The sequence below is a fragment of the Maniola hyperantus genome, chromosome 22 (assembly GCF_902806685.2).
Source record: "Maniola hyperantus chromosome 22, iAphHyp1.2, whole genome shotgun sequence".
In the NCBI taxonomy this organism is placed as follows: Eukaryota; Metazoa; Arthropoda; class Insecta; order Lepidoptera; family Nymphalidae; genus Maniola; species Maniola hyperantus.
Window position 1 is genome coordinate 9,409,683 of NC_048557.2, and position 20,061 is coordinate 9,429,743.

General features: G+C 44.3%; 2 protein-coding genes and 1 non-coding gene across 3 annotated transcripts in view; 2 read left to right on the top strand and 1 right to left on the bottom strand.

Annotated features, from left to right (window-relative positions):
* The first annotated feature begins 181 nt into the window (after positions 1 to 181).
* LOC117992952 (putative Ras-related protein Rab-33) lies at positions 182 to 3,778 on the top strand. The gene is made up of 5 exons (XM_034980685.2): positions 182 to 484; positions 840 to 959; positions 1,606 to 1,755; positions 2,186 to 2,299; positions 3,088 to 3,778. The coding sequence occupies exons 1-5, from the start codon at positions 287 to 289 to the stop codon at positions 3,169 to 3,171; spliced, it is 666 nt and encodes a 221-aa protein (XP_034836576.1). The 5' UTR covers positions 182 to 286; the 3' UTR covers positions 3,172 to 3,778.
* A 3,457-nt stretch (positions 3,779 to 7,235) lies between these two features.
* Positions 7,236 to 7,307, top strand: TRNAW-CCA (transfer RNA tryptophan (anticodon CCA)). The gene has a single exon. It is a non-coding gene; the product is annotated as a tRNA-Trp (tRNA).
* Positions 7,308 to 9,833: 2,526 nt separating this feature from the next.
* Positions 9,834 to 20,061, bottom strand: part of Ubr1 (Ubr1 ubiquitin ligase) — a 44,584-nt gene continuing 34,356 nt past the window's right edge. The window contains exons 27-31 of the mRNA XM_034980692.2: positions 17,622 to 18,441; positions 17,063 to 17,244; positions 12,544 to 12,726; positions 10,277 to 11,683; positions 9,834 to 10,160 (exon numbers count right to left, since the gene is read on the bottom strand). Coding sequence (XP_034836583.1) covers positions 11,537 to 11,683; positions 12,544 to 12,726; positions 17,063 to 17,244; positions 17,622 to 18,441 — 1,332 coding nt within the window. The 3' untranslated portion in view covers positions 9,834 to 10,160; positions 10,277 to 11,536. The remainder of the gene's footprint in view (positions 10,161 to 10,276; positions 11,684 to 12,543; positions 12,727 to 17,062; positions 17,245 to 17,621; positions 18,442 to 20,061) is intronic.

Here is a 20,061-nt window from a genome sequence, read left to right on the forward strand (position 1 = left end):
AATTTAAATTATTATAATCACAATACACAAATAACTAAATTTATACCAATTAGTAGTTTTGCCTTTGGCAGCCCTTATTAGTGAAAACCATAGAGTATGGATCAAGATGTCAATACGATGTCGATGTCAATCTTCTGTCAATGTGTCAAGTGTCAACTCTCCAACTTTGTGTTATCTTTCAACTCAAGTTTCAAGGGAAAGGCAAGCGTAAAATCAAAATATTGATATAATTTTAATTTTACTGTTTGATGTGTGTTTCTATTTTTTATACGATAAAATCATAGCAATGTCTGATCCCAGTGAACCAGTTCCTGGTTTGAAGCAGAGAAAAGTGTTTAAAATCATAGTTTTAGGCGATTCAGGGGTTGGCAAAACTTGCCTCACTTATCGCTTCTGCGAAGGGCAATTTCTTGATAAATCCGAGGCTACGATTGGGGTGGACTTTAGGGAAAGGACCGTACGCATACGCAATGAAGATATAAAGGTATAACTTTGGAACCTTACTAGTTATGGTCTGTTGTATACCCTAAGTAATCTGCATACATTTAGAGTTGGTGCAATCTGTTTTTATTTCGTTTCATATACCTACTTAACGTAGTTCTTCTGTTGATAACGTCTGCTTTACATATAAAAGGATAAACTGGCTGCTTGATATATTAACATATAGTTAAGATTAACCTTTTATTAGAGCAGCTGGGTCTAAAATGTCTATGTAGGTTTTCTTTTAATAATCAGTGTAATAAGGCTGAGACTCCTCAAAGACAGCTTAATATTCCGAATAATCCCTCTAGTCTAGTGTGTAGTCATAAAGGTCATTGATTTAGCTATTTTATTTCCAGTTACAACTGTGGGACACGGCCGGTCAGGAGCGGTTCCGCAAGTCAATGGTGCAGCACTACTACAGGAATGTGCACGCAGTGGTTATTGTGTATGATGTAACCAAACCAGAGACATTCCATGTAAGATAATAAAGATGGTGCCCCCAAACAGCTGTTCTAATTGGTGGACATTTTGTACTGTAAATAAAAATGAAAAATATTTATTTAACAACAGTTTTGTCAATTTTAACATTGATGGTATCCACACTAGATAGTCCTGTATGATGATATATATATATATATCCTAAAGATGACTGGCTTGGTACAGCTGTTCTGTTTGGCGGCTATTTTAAATACATTTTTTCAGACGGAGGTTATGCGACGTAACAGTACTACTACCACCACTTTAATAATTTCCACACAAGGTACACCAATGAAAAACAGATCTTTTCTGAGATGTTTTTACACCATTCAAGTCAAGTCAAGTCAAATGGTTTAAAATACACTTTTTGATGGTCGGTAGTTGCATTTGTAAGATGATGATAAATAGTGGTGATAATTTTTACGCGAACTTAAAACTACGAGGGTTCCAAACGCGCCCAGGTCTGAGAAGAGCCCACAACAAACTCAGCCTCTGTAAACTCAGTATTCAAATATAAGATTTCTGCTCAGGTACATCAGGGTTACTTATAAGAGTGGTAGTTCTGTACCTCTGTCCAAAAACATCTGCGCTCAAGTCTCGCCTAAAGAAATTTTACTTGAAAAACTTGATTTATTTATTTCTCAGTCAATATCCAGCTGGATGCAAGAGGTTGAGTCCCACGGGCTGATGAAAGCTCCAAGAGTTCTAGTCGGCAATAAGTGCGACTGTGGCACTCCTGAGTCGCGTCTTGCCACCACATATGCACAGCGCCTAGCTGACAAATATGGCATGCCGGTGAGTGAACAACTTATATTTGAACATATTTGCAAGATAGGATGTACAGTGCGACAAGGTTCTTTTGGCAATTTAATGATATTGACAGGGGGCGCTATTGGAGAACAAAAGCTTAGACTATTCAAACATGAACAAAGGGGACACTTGACGGCAACGTTAGTTCCGATTTTCGCCACGCGCCAAAAGAGCCTTGTCGCACTGTATGCTTCTAATATTAACAAAATGAGTGCTACAGAAAGATTTTGACTGACAATTCACGCCCCATCTGTTTAACCAATTTTGACGAAATTTGGTTCAGAGATAGCTTGCTTAGGTTAGGGGCAAATTGGAGAATTCCCACGGGATTTATAAAAACGTAATTCCACGCGGACGAAGTCGCGGGCATCAGCTAGTTTATAATATGGGTACTGATCACTAATGTTTGTTGTAGCTATTCGAGACGTCGGCGCTGTTGGACTCGGAGTGCGACAACGTGGAGTCTATATTTATGACGCTGGCACACAAGCTATACTCCAAACAGCCCCTACGAGTTATTAGTGTAGAGGTAAATATTATTCAAACTATTTTAGCGTTTAAACTATTGTGAGTGATTTCCATTATATATCTCAACGGCTATACTCACGTGTTTAGTCGACGTTAGCCCAACTAGTTTCGAACTCATCCAGGGTCCTTTGTCAGTTCGCGCAAGCGATGAAGGGGTTCGAAAATAGTCGAACTAACGTCAACTAAATACGTGATTATAGCCGTTGAGATATATTATATACTAGATGTCAGTACCTCAGGGTATCATCCTGTCTGTCTCTCAAGAAACCTACAGGGTACTTCCCGTTGCGTTTTTGTGTACGTCTGCCCCAGAAAGGGGAGAAACACAAAAAGGGACAACAACAGGGATACAAAGAATTTGTAGGGAGTCAAGAAGGCGCCCCGGGATAGAGCCACCGAGCAAGTACCGAACGGGCGCCCTCCCGCGTTTCGGCCTATATAAGGTTGTTGGGGCCATGGGAGGTGGTGGGTACTTCCCGTTGACCTAGAATCATGAAATTTGGCAGGTAGGTAGGTCTTATAGCAGACATTAGGGGAAAAATCTGAAAACCGTGAATTTGTGGTTATATCACACAAAAAAAAAATTATTGTGGTCATGAACTAATAATTAGTATTTTCAATTATCAAAGTAAGATAACTATATCAAGTGGGGTATCATATGAAAGGGCTTCACTTGTGGATTTTAAAACAGATTTTTATATATTTTTGCAAAACGTCGAAAAAATACTGCCTGGCACTTGGACGGTTTTTGTGTAGCTCGTGTTTTTCAGTATATTTGTCAAATTGCAGGGCGAACGCGGCCCCCGACTGGTGACTCTGCCGCGACAGAAGAGGAGCACCAACACAAGCAACGACAGCTGCCTTTGTAGCTAGACTTAGCCATTCTATACTAGCTGTTGTATTTGTTAGAATAAGGGTGACCAGTTAACACTGCTGTTCTAGCCTAGTGGTTAAGACGTCCGCTTTGTTTGTTTGTTTTGGCACATTAATGAGAAAGTTTCATGGCAACGTGCGATAAAATTTTCATAGTTGGCGCTGAATACTACCACCACTAAAGACGAAAAATAATAAAAATAATCTATGGTTTAATGTTTAGGTCATGTCAATCAATGACATAGATGAAGAGTAACAGCTAGAATGCACTGCAATTTTCCTTACGTTTCTTCCTCACAAAATCTGTGAACTATAATATAAGTAATTAATTAATTTCGCATCGGATTTAAATTTTAAGATTTAAAGCATAGATCATTTAGATATAGGTATTATTTTTCATCTCTAGTGGTGGTAGTATTTAGCGCCATCTATGAAAATTTTATCGAACGTTGCCTGGAAACTTCCTCATTGTGCCAAACCAAAACAAACAAACAAAAAAACTTTCTACTACTAAACAAAACTACTTGCATAAATTATATGCAAGATCAATACTCTATATGATAATAGGTAATTTATAATATTTTGGTATTGTATTGTGCCAAATTGTATGTATAATGCACAAATTTCAAGTTCTTTTTAATTTTTATTTTAATTTTTTGTCAACTGTCATGTCAAAAGTATGATTTTAGTCCTTATTTTAAAAGTGAACCAGTAGGGCGATTTCGTAAAATCTGCATCAATCATTATTACAATCTCAATTGTTGTAATTGGCTGAATTTGTGCTATTCTTGTTGCAACAATGCATTGTAGCCAATAGTGAGCGAGCTTCAACCAATCAGAGGTGATTGCGATCGTGACATTGTAGCTGTCATTGTACCGCAATAGCGCAGCAGACTTTTGACATGACAGTTGACACACAGAGCTAAAATGGCGAGTGAGTTCTCATTTTTTACGGACTATGGTCCTATCGGTTCATAGATACAAGCTAGAATAGAATAGATGTTACGTGTAAGAGTACAATGTAAACAGGGTAGTCGTATCCGACAAAGATACTGCCTTCAGTATCGTCGTCTTCCTGTATCAATGTTATTCATCTTATTTAACCTACTATCAGCTGAATTAATTTTTCTGAGAAGAGGTTAATAGGTTATTTGACTAATTTTTGGAAATTGTTTTAAATTATTCTTTATTACATAACTAGCTTACGCTCGCGACTTCGTCCGCGTGTACTACACAAATTTCCAAGCCCTATTTCACCTCATTAGGGGTTGAATTTTCAAAAATCCTTTCTTAGCGAATGCCTACGTCATAATAGCTATCTGCATGCCAAATTTCAGCCCGATCCGACCAGCTGTTGGTTGATAAATAAGTCAGTCAGTCAATCACCTTTTCCTTATATGTTTAGATAAGCACACTACATTTATATTTTTCAGAAGATCTACTGTTAAGAATTAAAATCAATGATAAAGTTTAAGTTTTGAAGAACGCGCCAAAAACGACATTTCTCTAATGGCGCTCACATGACACATGACACGTGACGTCACACGCTAGTAAACAAGTTCATTTAGGATCACGCAATTATGTGATAAAGTATAATAAAGAATAATTTAAAACTATTTCCAAAAATTAATCAAATAGCCTATTGAGCTATAATTTTAACTAGGTTTGACTATAAGGGCGTTTGTGCACTCATCCGTGATTTTACGGATCCGTGAATAAATACGAATCGAATGTACGCATTTGTATGACACTACGAAGAATCACGGATACGAACCGAATACGGATGAGTGCACAAACGCCCTACCCTAAGGCTGTCATAGTATCAAATATTATCATTGTACAAATTAGATAATTTTATAATTGAATGAATTTAATCGAATTGTTTCTATTTCAAATTCATTAAAATCAATTCATTGGTTTTTAGGAAATTAAAAAAATAGATTATTGAGTATAAGTAATTAAATTCCAATTCACAGACAAAGCAGCTTGTACATAAGTGTTATGGTGTGTTGTGATGCGACAGAAAGTTGAGCCACTACGAACGTGCGAACTGGGCCATACGTCATTTTTATCAGACCTCTCGCTCGCACTTACAGGCCTCATGGAACTGGAACACGATGCTCTGCTGTTGTGTGTAACAGAAAAAAACGGTTTGTAGATAGTCGATAACAGGTTATAAAGAGCAGGGAAAACAATGTGAAATTAGCTACCAGCTACCTGCGTCCGAACGGCATCCCTTTATCGATAACGACTTCTACGGCATTCTCACAACCCTATGATCTTAATGATTTATGACCAGTAGGGCGATTTCGTAAAACCTGCAGCAATCATTATTACTATCTCAATTGTTGTGATTGGCTGAATTTGTGCTATTCTTGTTGCATTGTAGCTAATAGGGAGCGAGCGTCAACCAATCAGAGGTGATTGCGATCGTGACATTGTACCTAGCTGTCATTCTAACCCAATCGCGCAGCAGTTCGCACGTTCTTAATGGCTCAACTATAGTGTGTCGCACACTGATCGATTGATCGTTACCTTGTTACGCTAGATCGTATTGCAAAACTACAGTAATGTACTTGTGAAATTAATCAAATAACCGTTTAGTGTAAAAGTTGTATTATTATTACATAATTTATTAAACTAACATACAAGAACTGATGACAACTGGCAACTATTATGATAATCTAACAATTATTATTTATTTTTATAAGTTACGTATAAGTTCCACAAATTGCTATTGCGCTGGAACCATGTCTCGTTAACATAGAAATGACGCCATTTTGACGTCATTTGACGTATGTTGAAGTAAAAATATACCATCAGCTCGAAACTTCAGTGTAGTGCTGACGTCACTGAAATGGCGGCCAAGCGCATTAGCAATTTGCGTTACTTATACTAATACATATTTTAATTATATTGATCTCTGTATTAAGGTAAGCGCATATTACGGCGACTTCAAGCAGTGCGAAAATTCAGCCTATAGTGTATAGAACCCGTCATTTAAGAATAATTGCGGTGCAACTGTTGAGTTGTGATGTATTGTGAGGCGACGATCGATATCATTTTATATGAAGACGTGTCGGTTTGGCGCGTTTCGCTCAAGGTGCAAGACTATTCGCCAATCGTCGTGCCAGTTCGCATTGCAACACGTCACAACACACCAGTGTGGTTGCACCTTTACAACGGTGATTTATTTTGTAATCCATAGATAGACTAAGGAACTGTAACGTGTTAGACATAAGCAAAATAAAGAAATACTATTTTCCAAAAAATGTTTAACTCGTTTATTTTATTTAATAATCCCTTTGCCCTCGAAAGATATGACTAGTTGAACATAACTACGAAAAGTTAGAGGTGGGTGCCCGGGATCGAGCTCCCGAATAGAAGGCAGGATAATGTTCTCAAAGGTGTGTGAAGTCTGCAAACTGCACTGGGCCAGCGTGGTGGACTGGTGGCTTACTGAGAAGAGAACCGTGCTCAGTAGTAAGCCAGGCATAGGTTGATTTGATGATGATGATGACTATTTAGAATATAATAGAATAAGTAAATTTGTATTCAAGTAAGCTTTTACAAGTGCTTTTGAATCGTCAAATAGTTTAATTTACCATTGGTTCGGAATGCAGTTCTTAGTCCACACCAATGTGTGTTCTACATATGATATGATATGTTCTACATATGATATGATATGTTCTACATATAATATGATATGTTCTACATATCTACTTGATGTGTAGAAATCAAGGAAAGCGTGTCTGTCTGTCAGTTACCTTTTCACGGCCCATCCTCTTAACCAATTTGCCAAAATTGTTGTCTTGGAAAATCAAAAGTTCCCACAGGTTTTTAAAAATCCTAAATTCACGCGGACGAAGTCATGGTCACCATCTAGTGTCAATAAATTAGTATGCCGGAAACCTTTGCGTATGGAAAAACTATGATAAATATTAATAATTCATCTAAGTGGAAAAGGCATCAACTAATTTTTTATCAAGGTTTTTACGAATTCTTATCATTGATACAAAATGAGCACTTATCAGCAATGTGCAATATTCAGCCACTCTCACATCGACTCCGTGGCGCAACGGTAGCGCGTCTGACTCCAGATCAGAAGGTTGCGTGTTCAAATCACGTCGGGGTCAACACTTTATTTTAAATTTATATAATTTATTTTATTTTTTAATAATTAAGTAAGTACCTATGTAAGGTTTGCCTGAGACATCGTCTGCATGTATTAAGGTTTCTTAAGAATCCCATGGGAACTGTTTTACCGGGATAAAAAGTATCCTGTAACTAGATACATTTATGCCTCATGAAGCTGGTTTCCGATGCCAACAGAACAGGTCGGTGCGGGTAAAACAGCCCCATATCTTATGAGCTTTGACCCGCTGTCTCAGTGAAACGGGGTGGTATGTACTTACCTTTAATACTTAAATGTGGATGAATACGTACTTCCAGTATTGCACAAGGGCCTATGCAGAGATGGATTGTCCGCGGAGGACTAGCGATGCAGTTCTTGTGATCCATTTTTGTCCTTCGCGGACAATAGTCACTCGTCCGCGCTGGCCGTGAAGGACGAGGCGACCTACATTTTTATATAGACTTAGATCTGTAAAATTGCTGATTGCATCTTTCTCTAAAATTCGATCTCTTAATTTTGATTAAGTACTTATGAAGCTTAAATTATTTGTACCCTCACGTGTATTAAAAAAATTACATTTGCCAGTGTCTAGAACTAACAACAGATCAAATTTCTTCTCGCAATTTGAACTCAATTTGTAACGAATCCGGCATAGACTTATTTTATGGCAATGTGAATAGTGCACGCCAAATTTTAATAAATTTATTTGCTAGCATAACGTAATTATAGTTTGCTTGTCACTGTGTTCATCTTACTTTTAATTTTGTATCTAATTTTGAAAACCTCTTATTATCTTGTAGTTACCTACTTATTTTAAGATTATAATAGATTATTTTAAGCTGTTGGTTTTCCTAATAAAATAAAACAAAATAAAAAGGATACAAACAGAAACGCACCAAAATTTCATGAAAATCTTTATTTCAGAAAAAAGTTATTTCATAACCCCCCACAAGTAACACGGGGCCGTATCGTGCGCAAGCAAAAAATATACATTCAAGGCATAAATGGCAAGTTCAAAGAAAAATACGACTTATTTTATAGACGATAAGATTTAAATTGGTGTTATTTTTTGTACAACCTTTTAGGGACGATACTATAAGAGCTAGCGCACATTACAGCAAGCCATACTGCAGAACTGCCACTTTATTTCGGGGTTCCGTATCTCTACAGAAAAAAGGAACCCTTATAGGATCACATTCGTTGTCTGTTAATACCCGTCAAGGAAATCAAACCCTATAGAATACTTCCCGTTGATGTAGAATCATGGAATTTGGCAGGTAGCACAAGTAAAGGGAAAAAATTCGAAAACCGTGAATTTGTAGAAAAAAAATTAAAGCTTTTTTCTTGTACGATGATACGGAACCCTTCGTGTGCGAGTCAGACTCACACTTGACTGGTATTTTGAAATGCGGCACGCCATAATGTACACGAGCATTTAAATTTTAAAATCTATTTTACTAGCTAGGTTACCTACATTAGAAATCACACGAAAATTTTTGATTGTTAAACAAAATTACTATGTTCTTTATTGCACAAACAATAACAATAAAAAATACGTGATGACAATATAATTATTTACAATTTAACATCAACTATAGTTAAAAAAAACTATTTTATTTTGATATTACCACCAAAACCTGAATGTACAGTGCCCGGCAGGAAATAATGTACATCAACCTGCAGAAAGAGACAGCTGTTTTGTAGAGCATTGTCTCTGTCGTTGAGACCGACCAAACGTCATATAGGTGTGGGTGACAGAGACAACGCTCTACAAATCCGAATTCTCATTCTTAAGGTCAATGTAATTATTTTCTGTAACTTCAATTTGTGCGTCAATTTTAATAACTTCGTACAGCTCTAAACGAAAGCAAAACATCCGATATTCTGCAAATAGCTAACCAATAAAGTTAAGTAATTAGTATTTAAAACGCTATATCTAAAGGAGTATCCACACCTGCGAGCCGATCGGCTCTGGTCACAGATGTGAATCCTGCTTTATAGGTATGTAAATGTACATCGAATTTCACTTGCACAAAACAATTTGATAGTTAAATTTTTAACGATTCAAGTCAGATTTAAATTATATATTAATACATATTAAGTATTATTTAACAAAATTTTCAAGCGTTTACTTAAAACGCCACTAAAATCTAAGAATAGGTGTTTAATGGGGCCGATTCTCTAGTACACAATCTCTAAACTAAACTAAATTAACAGGTCTAAATCTAATGCTATCCTTTTCCGCAAGCAACATTATGAAAGGGATAGCAATAGATTTAGACGTGCCATTTTAGTTTAGTTTAGAGATTGTGTACAATGGAATTAGCCACAATATTAATTAATTATTTAAATTTTAACCATAAAGTACTTCCTAAAACGTTTTTAAACATAATATGAACCCCTAATACGCATTTTTACAAATCAAAAACTTCGGTCGCCAGTTTCGACAGTAAAACTTCAGACTAAAATGAACCTTATACTCCTTATTTTAAAGTCATACATTACTACCGATGCTTTTTTTAAAAAAAAAGAATATTAGCCATGTTAAAATGACTAACATTCCCCTTTCCTCTCCAACTAAGCGTGAGGCTTGTGCTAGGAGTAGGTACGACAATAGTGCAACGGGCGGGGTTTGAACCGTCGACCTTTCGGTTTTCAGTCCACTCCTTTACCAGTTGAGCTATTGAGGCTCTTTGATTGGTTGATTCGCTGTTTAAATTTTTTCACAGCCAATCAAAGGGCAGAATTTGTTGAGGATCACGATAACGTATTCCTACATTTTTCTTACACAATTGGGGGGCTGAGTAGGCTCCTGCGGTAGTTGAGCGGTACGGGAGGAATGACCTTCTCAGACCTGAACCACCACTATATCTTACAAATGTAACACCATACCAGACCATCAATACGAGTAATTTATTACCTATTTTGAATAAATCATTTGACTTTGACTTTGACTTTGACAGTTGTCACAAGTTGACGAACCACTGAGCTCTCGCGTCACGTCATCACCCCCCCCCCCCCCCTCACACACCGCTCCACTACCGCGGGAACCTACTCTGTTACAGGGCGGCAGAAAACAATGTACATCGACCTTTAGAAAGAGATAGCGGTTTTGTAGAGCATTGTCTCTGTCGTTGAGAAACGTCATCTAGGTATGAGTGACAGAGACAACGCTCTACAAAGCCGAAATGTCTTTCTAAAGGCAGACGTACATTACTTTCGGCCGCCGACCTTTAGAAAGAGATAGCGATTTTGTAGAGCATTGTCACTGTCGCTGGGTCCGACAAAACGTCACATCTTTCTAAAGGTCGATGTACATTATTTTCTGCTGCGTACTGCATGCCTTTTCTGTATAATTTCACATCGTTTAACACAACAACACAGTTATAAAAACTCGTACTAGGGGTATCTAGTGATCACAATAGCTAAATACGTCTGTACGTTAACTTTGACCGTTTGTTAACGTTAACGTATTAGCGCACGATCGGAACACGTGCTCTTCGTGTTACATCTCGTGCAAGAACCCACCGATTCTCTTTAACAACCGGACTTCTCTAAGAGTTAACGCGCACCATGGTCCGTAAATATGATTCAAAATCCGTAAATTTGATTTCAAATCTATGAAAATCCGGTGCGGAATTAATTCCGCAGTGCGCGCGCACCTATATAGTTCTATGGTTCACAGATTTTGCGGTACAAAACACACGGAAATTTGTTAACGCATGTCTAATGTACAAATTTTTATGAACGCATTTGCGATTACTCATGTCTGACATATTAGAAACTCATATAGAAATAAACGCAAAATGCTTATTAACGTTAAATTTAGCACGCTCGATATACGTTAACGTAACCTAGTTCGCACGTACTAAGGCTGAGATCTATAGAGCGTACTTTGACTTTGCTCAAACTTAAGGTTAAAACGAGAGAGATTTATGTAAGAGATATAGCTCTGTCTCGTTTTAACTCTGTCTTAAGTCTAAGCTAAGTTAGAGTGCGCTCTATAGATCTCACCCATAGACTGCATCATACCACCAGGTGAGATTGCAGTCAAGGGCTAACTTGTATCTGAATAATATAAAAACAATGTGTAAAATCACTTCGAAATGATGTTTAACGTTAAATTTGCACGCTAAAAATACGTTAACGTAACCTAGTTTGCACGTACTAAAGTTTTAAAGGTCCAGCTAATCGTCGGTTGTTGCGCGCGTCGAGGAACAAGCCCAGTGCTCACATGTTCTGCCACGTGGTGGTGACCAGCATGTTGGTGTCCAGTCCTCGCGCGATCCGCTCGTAGATTCCGTGGCTCAGCCAAATCATGCGTAGCTTCTCATAGCGCTCTGGGCATAGGTGCAGTGGGTTGCCGCGCCGTAGACCCTGCAAATTTTATTTGAAAATGTTTTCTATTCTATTCGATTTCGTATCGTAAATTAAATCGCTTTTAAAACCTTTTTAAAAGCCATTTAATTTACGATCAAATCTGTTCTCTTGAACGAGTCAGTTTTTTTACATATAGCAATTTCAAGACCATTTCATACACCCCCAATCGTAACGACGCCCGATAAAAGACGCCCTAAGCACGTCCTCAAGGACACCGACGATCGAATCATGACCGACAACGCACCCTATATTGTAGGGCAACATACAAACTCAACCACATTGCAGCGTCTTCGCCGGCGAAGACGAGGTCCATGATTTCTAACGTCACCAGGACGTAGACTCGCGCCACGGCCTAGGGGGCGTACCATGTTCCATCCAGTTTATCTATCTCAACGTCATACTAAGCCGCGGTCTGATCTTCACAGGAGGCGCCCTTAGGAGGATGTTGCCTCTCGACCTCTCCAATTATTTCTTCGAGCCCTGGAGCTCACTCCCAAGCGGAGCTGGTCAACCCACCGGGTGACGCTGTATGGCCTACGCAGCATATCACCCCGAAACTGACCTGACACCTGATACGTAGGAGAACCAGAGTGACCAACATAGCTAAACGAAGAAGTCAGCTGAAGTGGCAGTAGGCAGGCCACGTCTACCGCAGAACCGATGGCCGCTGGGGCAGACGTGTTCTGGAGTGGACACCGCATATCAGCAAGCGCAGTGTAATCTCCATACCGCTGTACTGACGACCTTAAGGCAGCGGGAAGTGGGTGGATGAGGATGGCGGAGGATCGTGTGTGGTGGCGCGCTCTTGGGAAGGCCTAGGCCTAGCAGTGGACGCAAACAGACTGATTGATTGATACCTGATCCGTCTCGCCATACGTGTCGAGATAGGGCGCAGGTAGCAGGGCGCCCCGGGACGGCGCGGCCATCAGCAGCAGCTCGCACTCGCGCACGCGCAGGAACACGCCCGCGCCCGCGCCGCAGCGCAGCGCGTGCGCGACCACCGCGCCCACCAGCTCCATACCACCGCCGCCACGTCCGTACTGGCGACAAACGCAACCACCATTAGGTAAACAGCTACTTGAATAATACGGTTGTTAATTGGATACTTTTACTTGGAGGCAGGAAATGAAGCTAGCACCAACTGTTGATGAGTTGGGGCACGAGAACTCCGACACCACGTTCATCAGTTCCGAGAAGCACTAACCTTGCGCACTTCGCTCTGGCAGCAGTAGCTCTGCGAGCACAGGATCTGCCCGCAGACCAGACACATGGTGGGGTTCTTGGTGTCCTCGCGCTCGGAGTTGGGGCACGAGAACTCCGACACCACGTTCATCAGTTCCGAGAAGCACTAACCTTGCGCACTTCGCTCTGGCAGCAGTAGCTCTGCGAGCACAGGATCTGCCCGCAGACCAGACACATGGTGGGGTTCTTGGTGTCCTCGCGCTCGGAGTTGGGGCACGAGAACTCCGACACCACGTTCATCAGTTCCGAGAAGCACTAACCTTGCGCACTTCGCTCTGGCAGCAGTAGCTCTGCGAGCACAGGATCTGCCCGCAGACCAGACACATGGTGGGGTTCTTGGTGTCCTCGCGCTCGGAGTTGGGGCACGAGAACTCCGACACCACGTTCATCAGTTCCGAGAAGCACTAACCTTGCGCACTTCGCTCTGGCAGCAGTAGCTCTGCGAGCACAGGATCTGCCCGCAGACCAGACACATGGTGGGGTTCTTGGTGTCCTCGCGCTCGGAGTTGGGGCACGAGAACTCCGACACCACGTTCATCAGTTCCGAGAAGCACTAACCTTGCGCACTTCGCTCTGGCAGCAGTAGCTCTGCGAGCACAGGATCTGCCCGCAGACCAGACACATGGTGGGGTTCTTGGTGTCCTCGCGCTCGGAGTTGGGGCACGAGAACTCCGACACCACGTTCATCAGTTCCGAGAAGCACTAACCTTGCGCACTTCGCTCTGGCAGCAGTAGCTCTGCGAGCACAGGATCTGCCCGCAGACCAGACACATGGTGGGGTTCTTGGTGTCCTCGCGCTCGGAGTTGGGGCACGAGAACTCCGACACCACGTTCACCAGTTCCGAGAAGCACTAACCTTGCGCACTTCGCTCTGGCAGCAGTAGCTCTGCGAGCACAGGATCTGCCCGCAGACCAGACACATGGTGGGGTTCTTGGTGTCCTCGCGCTCGGAGTTGGGGCACGAGAACTCCGACACCACGTTCATCAGTTCCGAGAAGCACTAACCTTGCGCACTTCGCTCTGGCAGCAGTAGCTCTGCGAGCACAGGATCTGCCCGCAGACCAGACACATGGTGGGGTTCTTGGTGTCCTCGCGCTCGGAGTTGGGGCACGAGAACTCCGACACCACGTTCATCAGTTCCGAGAAGCACTAACCTTGCGCACTTCGCTCTGGCAGCAGTAGCTCTGCGAGCACAGGATCTGCCCGCAGACCAGACACATGGTGGGGTTCTTGGTGTCCTCGCGCTCGGAGTTGGGGCACGAGAACTCCGACACCACGTTCATCAGTTCCGAGAAGCACTAACCTTGCGCACTTCGCTCTGGCAGCAGTAGCTCTGCGAGCACAGGATCTGCCCGCAGACCAGACACATGGTGGGGTTCTTGGTGTCCTCGCGCTCGGAGTTGGGGCACGAGAACTCCGACACCACGTTCATCAGTTCCGAGAAGCACTAACCTTGCGCACTTCGCTCTGGCAGCAGTAGCTCTGCGAGCACAGGATCTGCCCGCAGACCAGACACATGGTGGGGTTCTTGGTGTCCTCGCGCTCGGAGTTGGGGCACGAGAACTCCGACACCACGTTCATCAGTTCCGAGAAGCACTAACCTTGCGCACTTCGCTCTGGCAGCAGTAGCTCTGCGAGCACAGGATCTGCCCGCAGACCAGACACATGGTGGGGTTCTTGGTGTCCTCGCGCTCGGAGTTGGGGCACGAGAACTCCGACACCACGTTCATCAGTTCCGAGAAGCACTAACCTTGCGCACTTCGCTCTGGCAGCAGTAGCTCTGCGAGCACAGGATCTGCCCGCAGACCAGACACATGGTGGGGTTCTTGGTGTCCTCGCGCTCGGAGTTGGGGCACGAGAACTCCGACACCACGTTCATCAGTTCCGAGAAGCACTAACCTTGCGCACTTCGCTCTGGCAGCAGTAGCTCTGCGAGCACAGGATCTGCCCGCAGACCAGACACATGGTGGGGTTCTTGGTGTCCTCGCGCTCGGAGTTGGGGCACGAGAACTCCGACACCACGTTCATCAGTTCCGAGAAGCACTAACCTTGCGCACTTCGCTCTGGCAGCAGTAGCTCTGCGAGCACAGGATCTGCCCGCAGACCAGACACATGGTGGGGTTCTTGGTGTCCTCGCGCTCGGAGTTGGGGCACGAGAACTCCGACACCACGTTCATCAGTTCCGAGAAGCACTAACCTTGCGCACTTCGCTCTGGCAGCAGTAGCTCTGCGAGCACAGGATCTGCCCGCAGACCAGACACATGGTGGGGTTCTTGGTGTCCTCGCGCTCGGAGTTGGGGCACGAGAACTCCGACACCACGTTCATCAGTTCCGAGAAGCACTAACCTTGCGCACTTCGCTCTGGCAGCAGTAGCTCTGCGAGCACAGGATCTGCCCGCAGACCAGACACATGGTGGGGTTCTTGGTGTCCTCGCGCTCGGAGTTGGGGCACGAGAACTCCGACACCACGTTCATCAGTTCCGAGAAGCACTAACCTTGCGCACTTCGCTCTGGCAGCAGTAGCTCTGCGAGCACAGGATCTGCCCGCAGACCAGACACATGGTGGGGTTCTTGGTGTCCTCGCGCTCGGAGTTGGGGCACGAGAACTCCGACACCACGTTCACCAGTTCCGAGAAGCACTAACCTTGCGCACTTCGCTCTGGCAGCAGTAGCTCTGCGAGCACAGGATCTGCCCGCAGACCAGACACATGGTGGGGTTCTTGGTGTCCTCGCGCTCGGAGTTGGGGCACGAGAACTCCGACACCACGTTCATCAGTTCCGAGAAGCACTAACCTTGCGCACTTCGCTCTGGCAGCAGTAGCTCTGCGAGCACAGGATCTGCCCGCAGACCAGACACATGGTGGGGTTCTTGGTGTCCTCGCGCTCGGAGTTGGGGCACGAGAACTCCGACACCACGTTCATCAGTTCCGAGAAGCACTAACCTTGCGCACTTCGCTCTGGCAGCAGTAGCTCTGCGAGCACAGGATCTGCCCGCAGACCAGACACATGGTGGGGTTCTTGGTGTCCTCGCGCTCGGAGTTGGGGCACGAGAACTCCGACACCACGTTCATCAGTTCCGAGAAGCACTAACCTTGCGCACTTCGCTCTGGCAGCAGTAGCTCTGCGAGCACAGGATCTGCCCGCAGACCAGACACATGGTGGGGTTCTTGGTGTCCTCGCGCTCGGAGTTGGGGCACGAGAACTCCGACACCACGTTCATCAGTTCCGAGAAGCACTAACCTTGCGCACTTCGCTCTGGCAGCAGTAGCTCTGCGAGCACAGGATCTGCCCGCAGACCAGACACATGGTGGGGTTCTTGGTGTCCTCGCGCTCGGAGTTGGGGCACGAGAACTCCGACACCACGTTCATCAGTTCCGAGAAGCACTAACCTTGCGCACTTCGCTCTGGCAGCAGTAGCTCTGCGAGCACAGGATCTGCCCGCAGACCAGACACATGGTGGGGTTCTTGGTGTCCTCGCGCTCGGAGTTGGGGCACGAGAACTCCGACACCACGTTCATCAGTTCCGAGAAGCACTAACCTTGCGCACTTCGCTCTGGCAGCAGTAGCTCTGCGAGCACAGGATCTGCCCGCAGACCAGACACATGGTGGGGTTCTTGGTGTCCTCGCGCTCGGAGTTGGGGCACGAGAACTCCGACACCACGTTCATCAGTTCCGAGAAGCACTAACCTTGCGCACTTCGCTCTGGCAGCAGTAGCTCTGCGAGCACAGGATCTGCCCGCAGACCAGACACATGGTGGGGTTCTTGGTGTCCTCGCGCTCGGAGTTGGGGCACGAGAACTCCGACACCACGTTCATCAGTTCCGAGAAGCACTAACCTTGCGCACTTCGCTCTGGCAGCAGTAGCTCTGCGAGCACAGGATCTGCCCGCAGACCAGACACATGGTGGGGTTCTTGGTGTCCTCGCGCTCGGAGTTGGGGCACGAGAACTCCGACACCACGTTCATCAGTTCCGAGAAGCACTAACCTTGCGCACTTCGCTCTGGCAGCAGTAGCTCTGCGAGCACAGGATCTGCCCGCAGACCAGACACATGGTGGGGTTCTTGGTGTCCTCGCGCTCGGAGTTGGGGCACGAGAACTCCGACACCACGTTCATCAGTTCCGAGAAGCACTAACCTTGCGCACTTCGCTCTGGCAGCAGTAGCTCTGCGAGCACAGGATCTGCCCGCAGACCAGACACATGGTGGGGTTCTTGGTGTCCTCGCGCTCGGAGTTGGGGCACGAGAACTCCGACACCACGTTCATCAGTTCCGAGAAGTCTTCCGGCAGCGTTATTAATCGAGGCGGTTCACTGGGTTCTGAGGAAGTGGAAATAAATGTTGTTTATAACCTGGATACAAGCACAATATTCAAAAAAATACTTTTGAAGAGAAACTTCTTTAAAAATTAGCATTAGGAAAGGCTCTCTATAACCAAACATTCGTAGCACTGCACTGGGGGTGGTCATGAAAATGGTCAGCAAAATAAGAGGGATGATTGCCGTCGTTTTTGTTTTAAATAGTCAATATCAACATTTTTAATGCAACATAATATTCACAGGCGTTTTATGAATATACATTAGAGAAGTTTCACTTCTTCTGTATGTACGCAACGAATATACACCATCTTTTTTTCTTTATGAACTTAGATTGCATACCAAGCTGATTTCTTCATGTTCATAAGCGTAACAACTCACCTAGAGCAGTCTTCGGAGAGATCTCGCCGGCAGATCGATAATCTGACAACTCAGACCACGCCAACACCTTCTTTCTGGCCAGAAAATTGTCTATCAAATCTCTAAACGTATGCGGCATGTCTAAATACGCGCACATCGTCTCCCACGTGTCACCGTCAACTAACGTAAGCTCCGTCGACGGTTGAATGTCACTTAAGAAGTGGAAGAAAAGGCAGCAACATCTCAAGAAATTAAAGCATTGTTTCTTAACACATTCCCAAACTGCATTTGGATTCAAATTGTCAGTTTTCAAATTTCCTTTACGTAAATGGTTCATTAACGTTAAAAGGTTTTCTAAGTCTGGATTAACTAGTTTCTGCTCTTCCATATTTTCAACAGTACATGAGCTAACATCAGTTACTATTAACGCTCTAGTTAATGTAGCTCTAAACGCTTCTAAAGTCAGCTGTCTCGCTAAATGTGTCGGTCGCGCGGGTCCCGAAGTTTTGCAGAATATTGATGGTACTGTAAGTACTAGAGCAACTAAAGTGCCGAAAGCTTCATGGGTCAAAGGAGATGTTTTTCCCAAAGTACACAGAGCACTCAGAGCGTGGTGTGAAACGTGTTTGGGGGTTGGCCATATCGCGGGGATGACTGCCGCTAGTCTTATCAAGGCTTGTAATGCGTCTCGGTGTCTGGAAGGTAGATCGCCGAGTAAAGGTCTCTTTTCCGCCAGCAAGACGGCGTTTGTACTGAGTATCGTGTAGGACGTGGCGCGGCACAGCGTGGCAACTGACACCATGCCCCCTGATGCTGTTATATAACAAATTCCGGGAAGCATCTGCAAGAGAAATGAAAAATTAGACTTAGTTTTTTTGTGCCTTTGCCTTATGTCACTTATGACTAACATTCCGCTCTTCTCTCCAACTAAACGAAAAGCTACGTGCTACAACAATAGTATGTATGGGGTGGGGTTTGAACCACCGATCTTTCGGAATTTAGTCTGAGTGCAGTAAAAAAAGTTATAATAAATTTCAAATTCAATTTCCGTAGTTTTTTAGCAATATTAATAGATGCAGATACTCTATTAATTTTAAATTATTACCACCATGACTCAAAAATAATTCTGTATTTTTCTGATTTGAATGAAGAAACTGAACATTTTCGAAACTCCAATGAACCAAAAGTTTAATTTGCTATAATCCGCTGAAATAGGTCGAATCTGTATGATGCAACATGCAGCATGCAGCACGGGGCGAAACGTGCGTCGAGTGTGTTTTGGGATTTGTGTGGTGCTGCGTGGTGGTGGTGCGTATTGCTTGCCGAGTGGCTGCTTTTCCCTGCATGGTTAGCAGCGGGAGGGCGGGCGGTGCATTTCGCATGCTGCATGTTGCATCATACAGATTCGACCTGTTTCAGCGGATTATAGCAAATTAAGCTTTTGGTTCATTGTATATCATGGACTTCCGCAAAGTAACGCCTGCTTCTATACAACATTTTAGAAAGTTGCGATCCCCAAAAAAAGACCTATTATTTTCTGATAAAGCTAATAGGTACTAACCTTGGCAAAGTCCTCAATAAGCGTCTTCGTAGTGTCGTTGTACTGGGGCAGCGCATTATCAAAGTGTGCCAGGAACTCGGCCGACAACAGGTTCTCGGCGTGAGTGGACACGTATACTTCCGCCTCGTCCGCGGACTCGTCCTCCATGTCCGACGACATGTCTTACACTGCATCGTCACTTATACCAGCAGGTGAGGTACTAACCTTGGCAAAGTCCTCAATAAGCGTCTTCGTAGTGTCGTTGTACTGGGGCAGCGCATTATCAAAGTGTGCCAGGAACTCGGCCGACAACAGGTTCTCGGCGTGAGTGGACACGTATACTTCCGCCTCGTCCGCGGACTCGTCCTCCATGTCCGACGACATGTCTTACACTGCATCGTCACTTATACCAGCAGGTGAGGTACTAACCTTGGCAAAGTCCTCAATAAGCGTCTTCGTAGTGTCGTTGTACTGGGGCAGCGCATTATCAAAGTGTGCCAGGAACTCGGCCGACAACAGGTTCTCGGCGTGAGTGGACACGTATACTTCCGCCTCGTCCGCGGACTCGTCCTCCATGTCCGACGACATGTCTTACACTGCATCGTCACTTATACCAGCAGGTGAGGTACTAACCTTGGCAAAGTCCTCAATAAGCGTCTTCGTAGTGTCGTTGTACTGGGGCAGCGCATTATCAAAGTGTGCCAGGAACTCGGCCGACAACAGGTTCTCGGCGTGAGTGGACACGTATACTTCCGCCTCGTCGGCGGACTCGTCCTCCATGTCCGACGACATGTCTTACACTGCATCGTCACTTATACCAGCAGGTGAGGTACTAACCTTGGCAAAGTCCTCAATAAGCGTCTTCGTAGTGTCGTTGTACTGGGGCAGCGCATTATCAAAGTGTGCCAGGAACTCGGCCGA

Excerpts from the sequence above, each read along its gene's own strand:
- LOC117992952 (XM_034980685.2), top strand. The coding sequence starts at position 287 with ATGTCTGATCCCAGTGAACCAGTTCCTGGTTTGAAGCAGAGAAAAGTG. Across the intron at positions 1,756-2,185 it reads CTGACAAATATGGCATGCCG|CTATTCGAGACGTCGGCGCT; the intron begins GTGAGTGAACAA and ends TGTTTGTTGTAG. Across the intron at positions 2,300-3,087 it reads TACGAGTTATTAGTGTAGAG|GGCGAACGCGGCCCCCGACT; the intron begins GTAAATATTATT and ends GTCAAATTGCAG.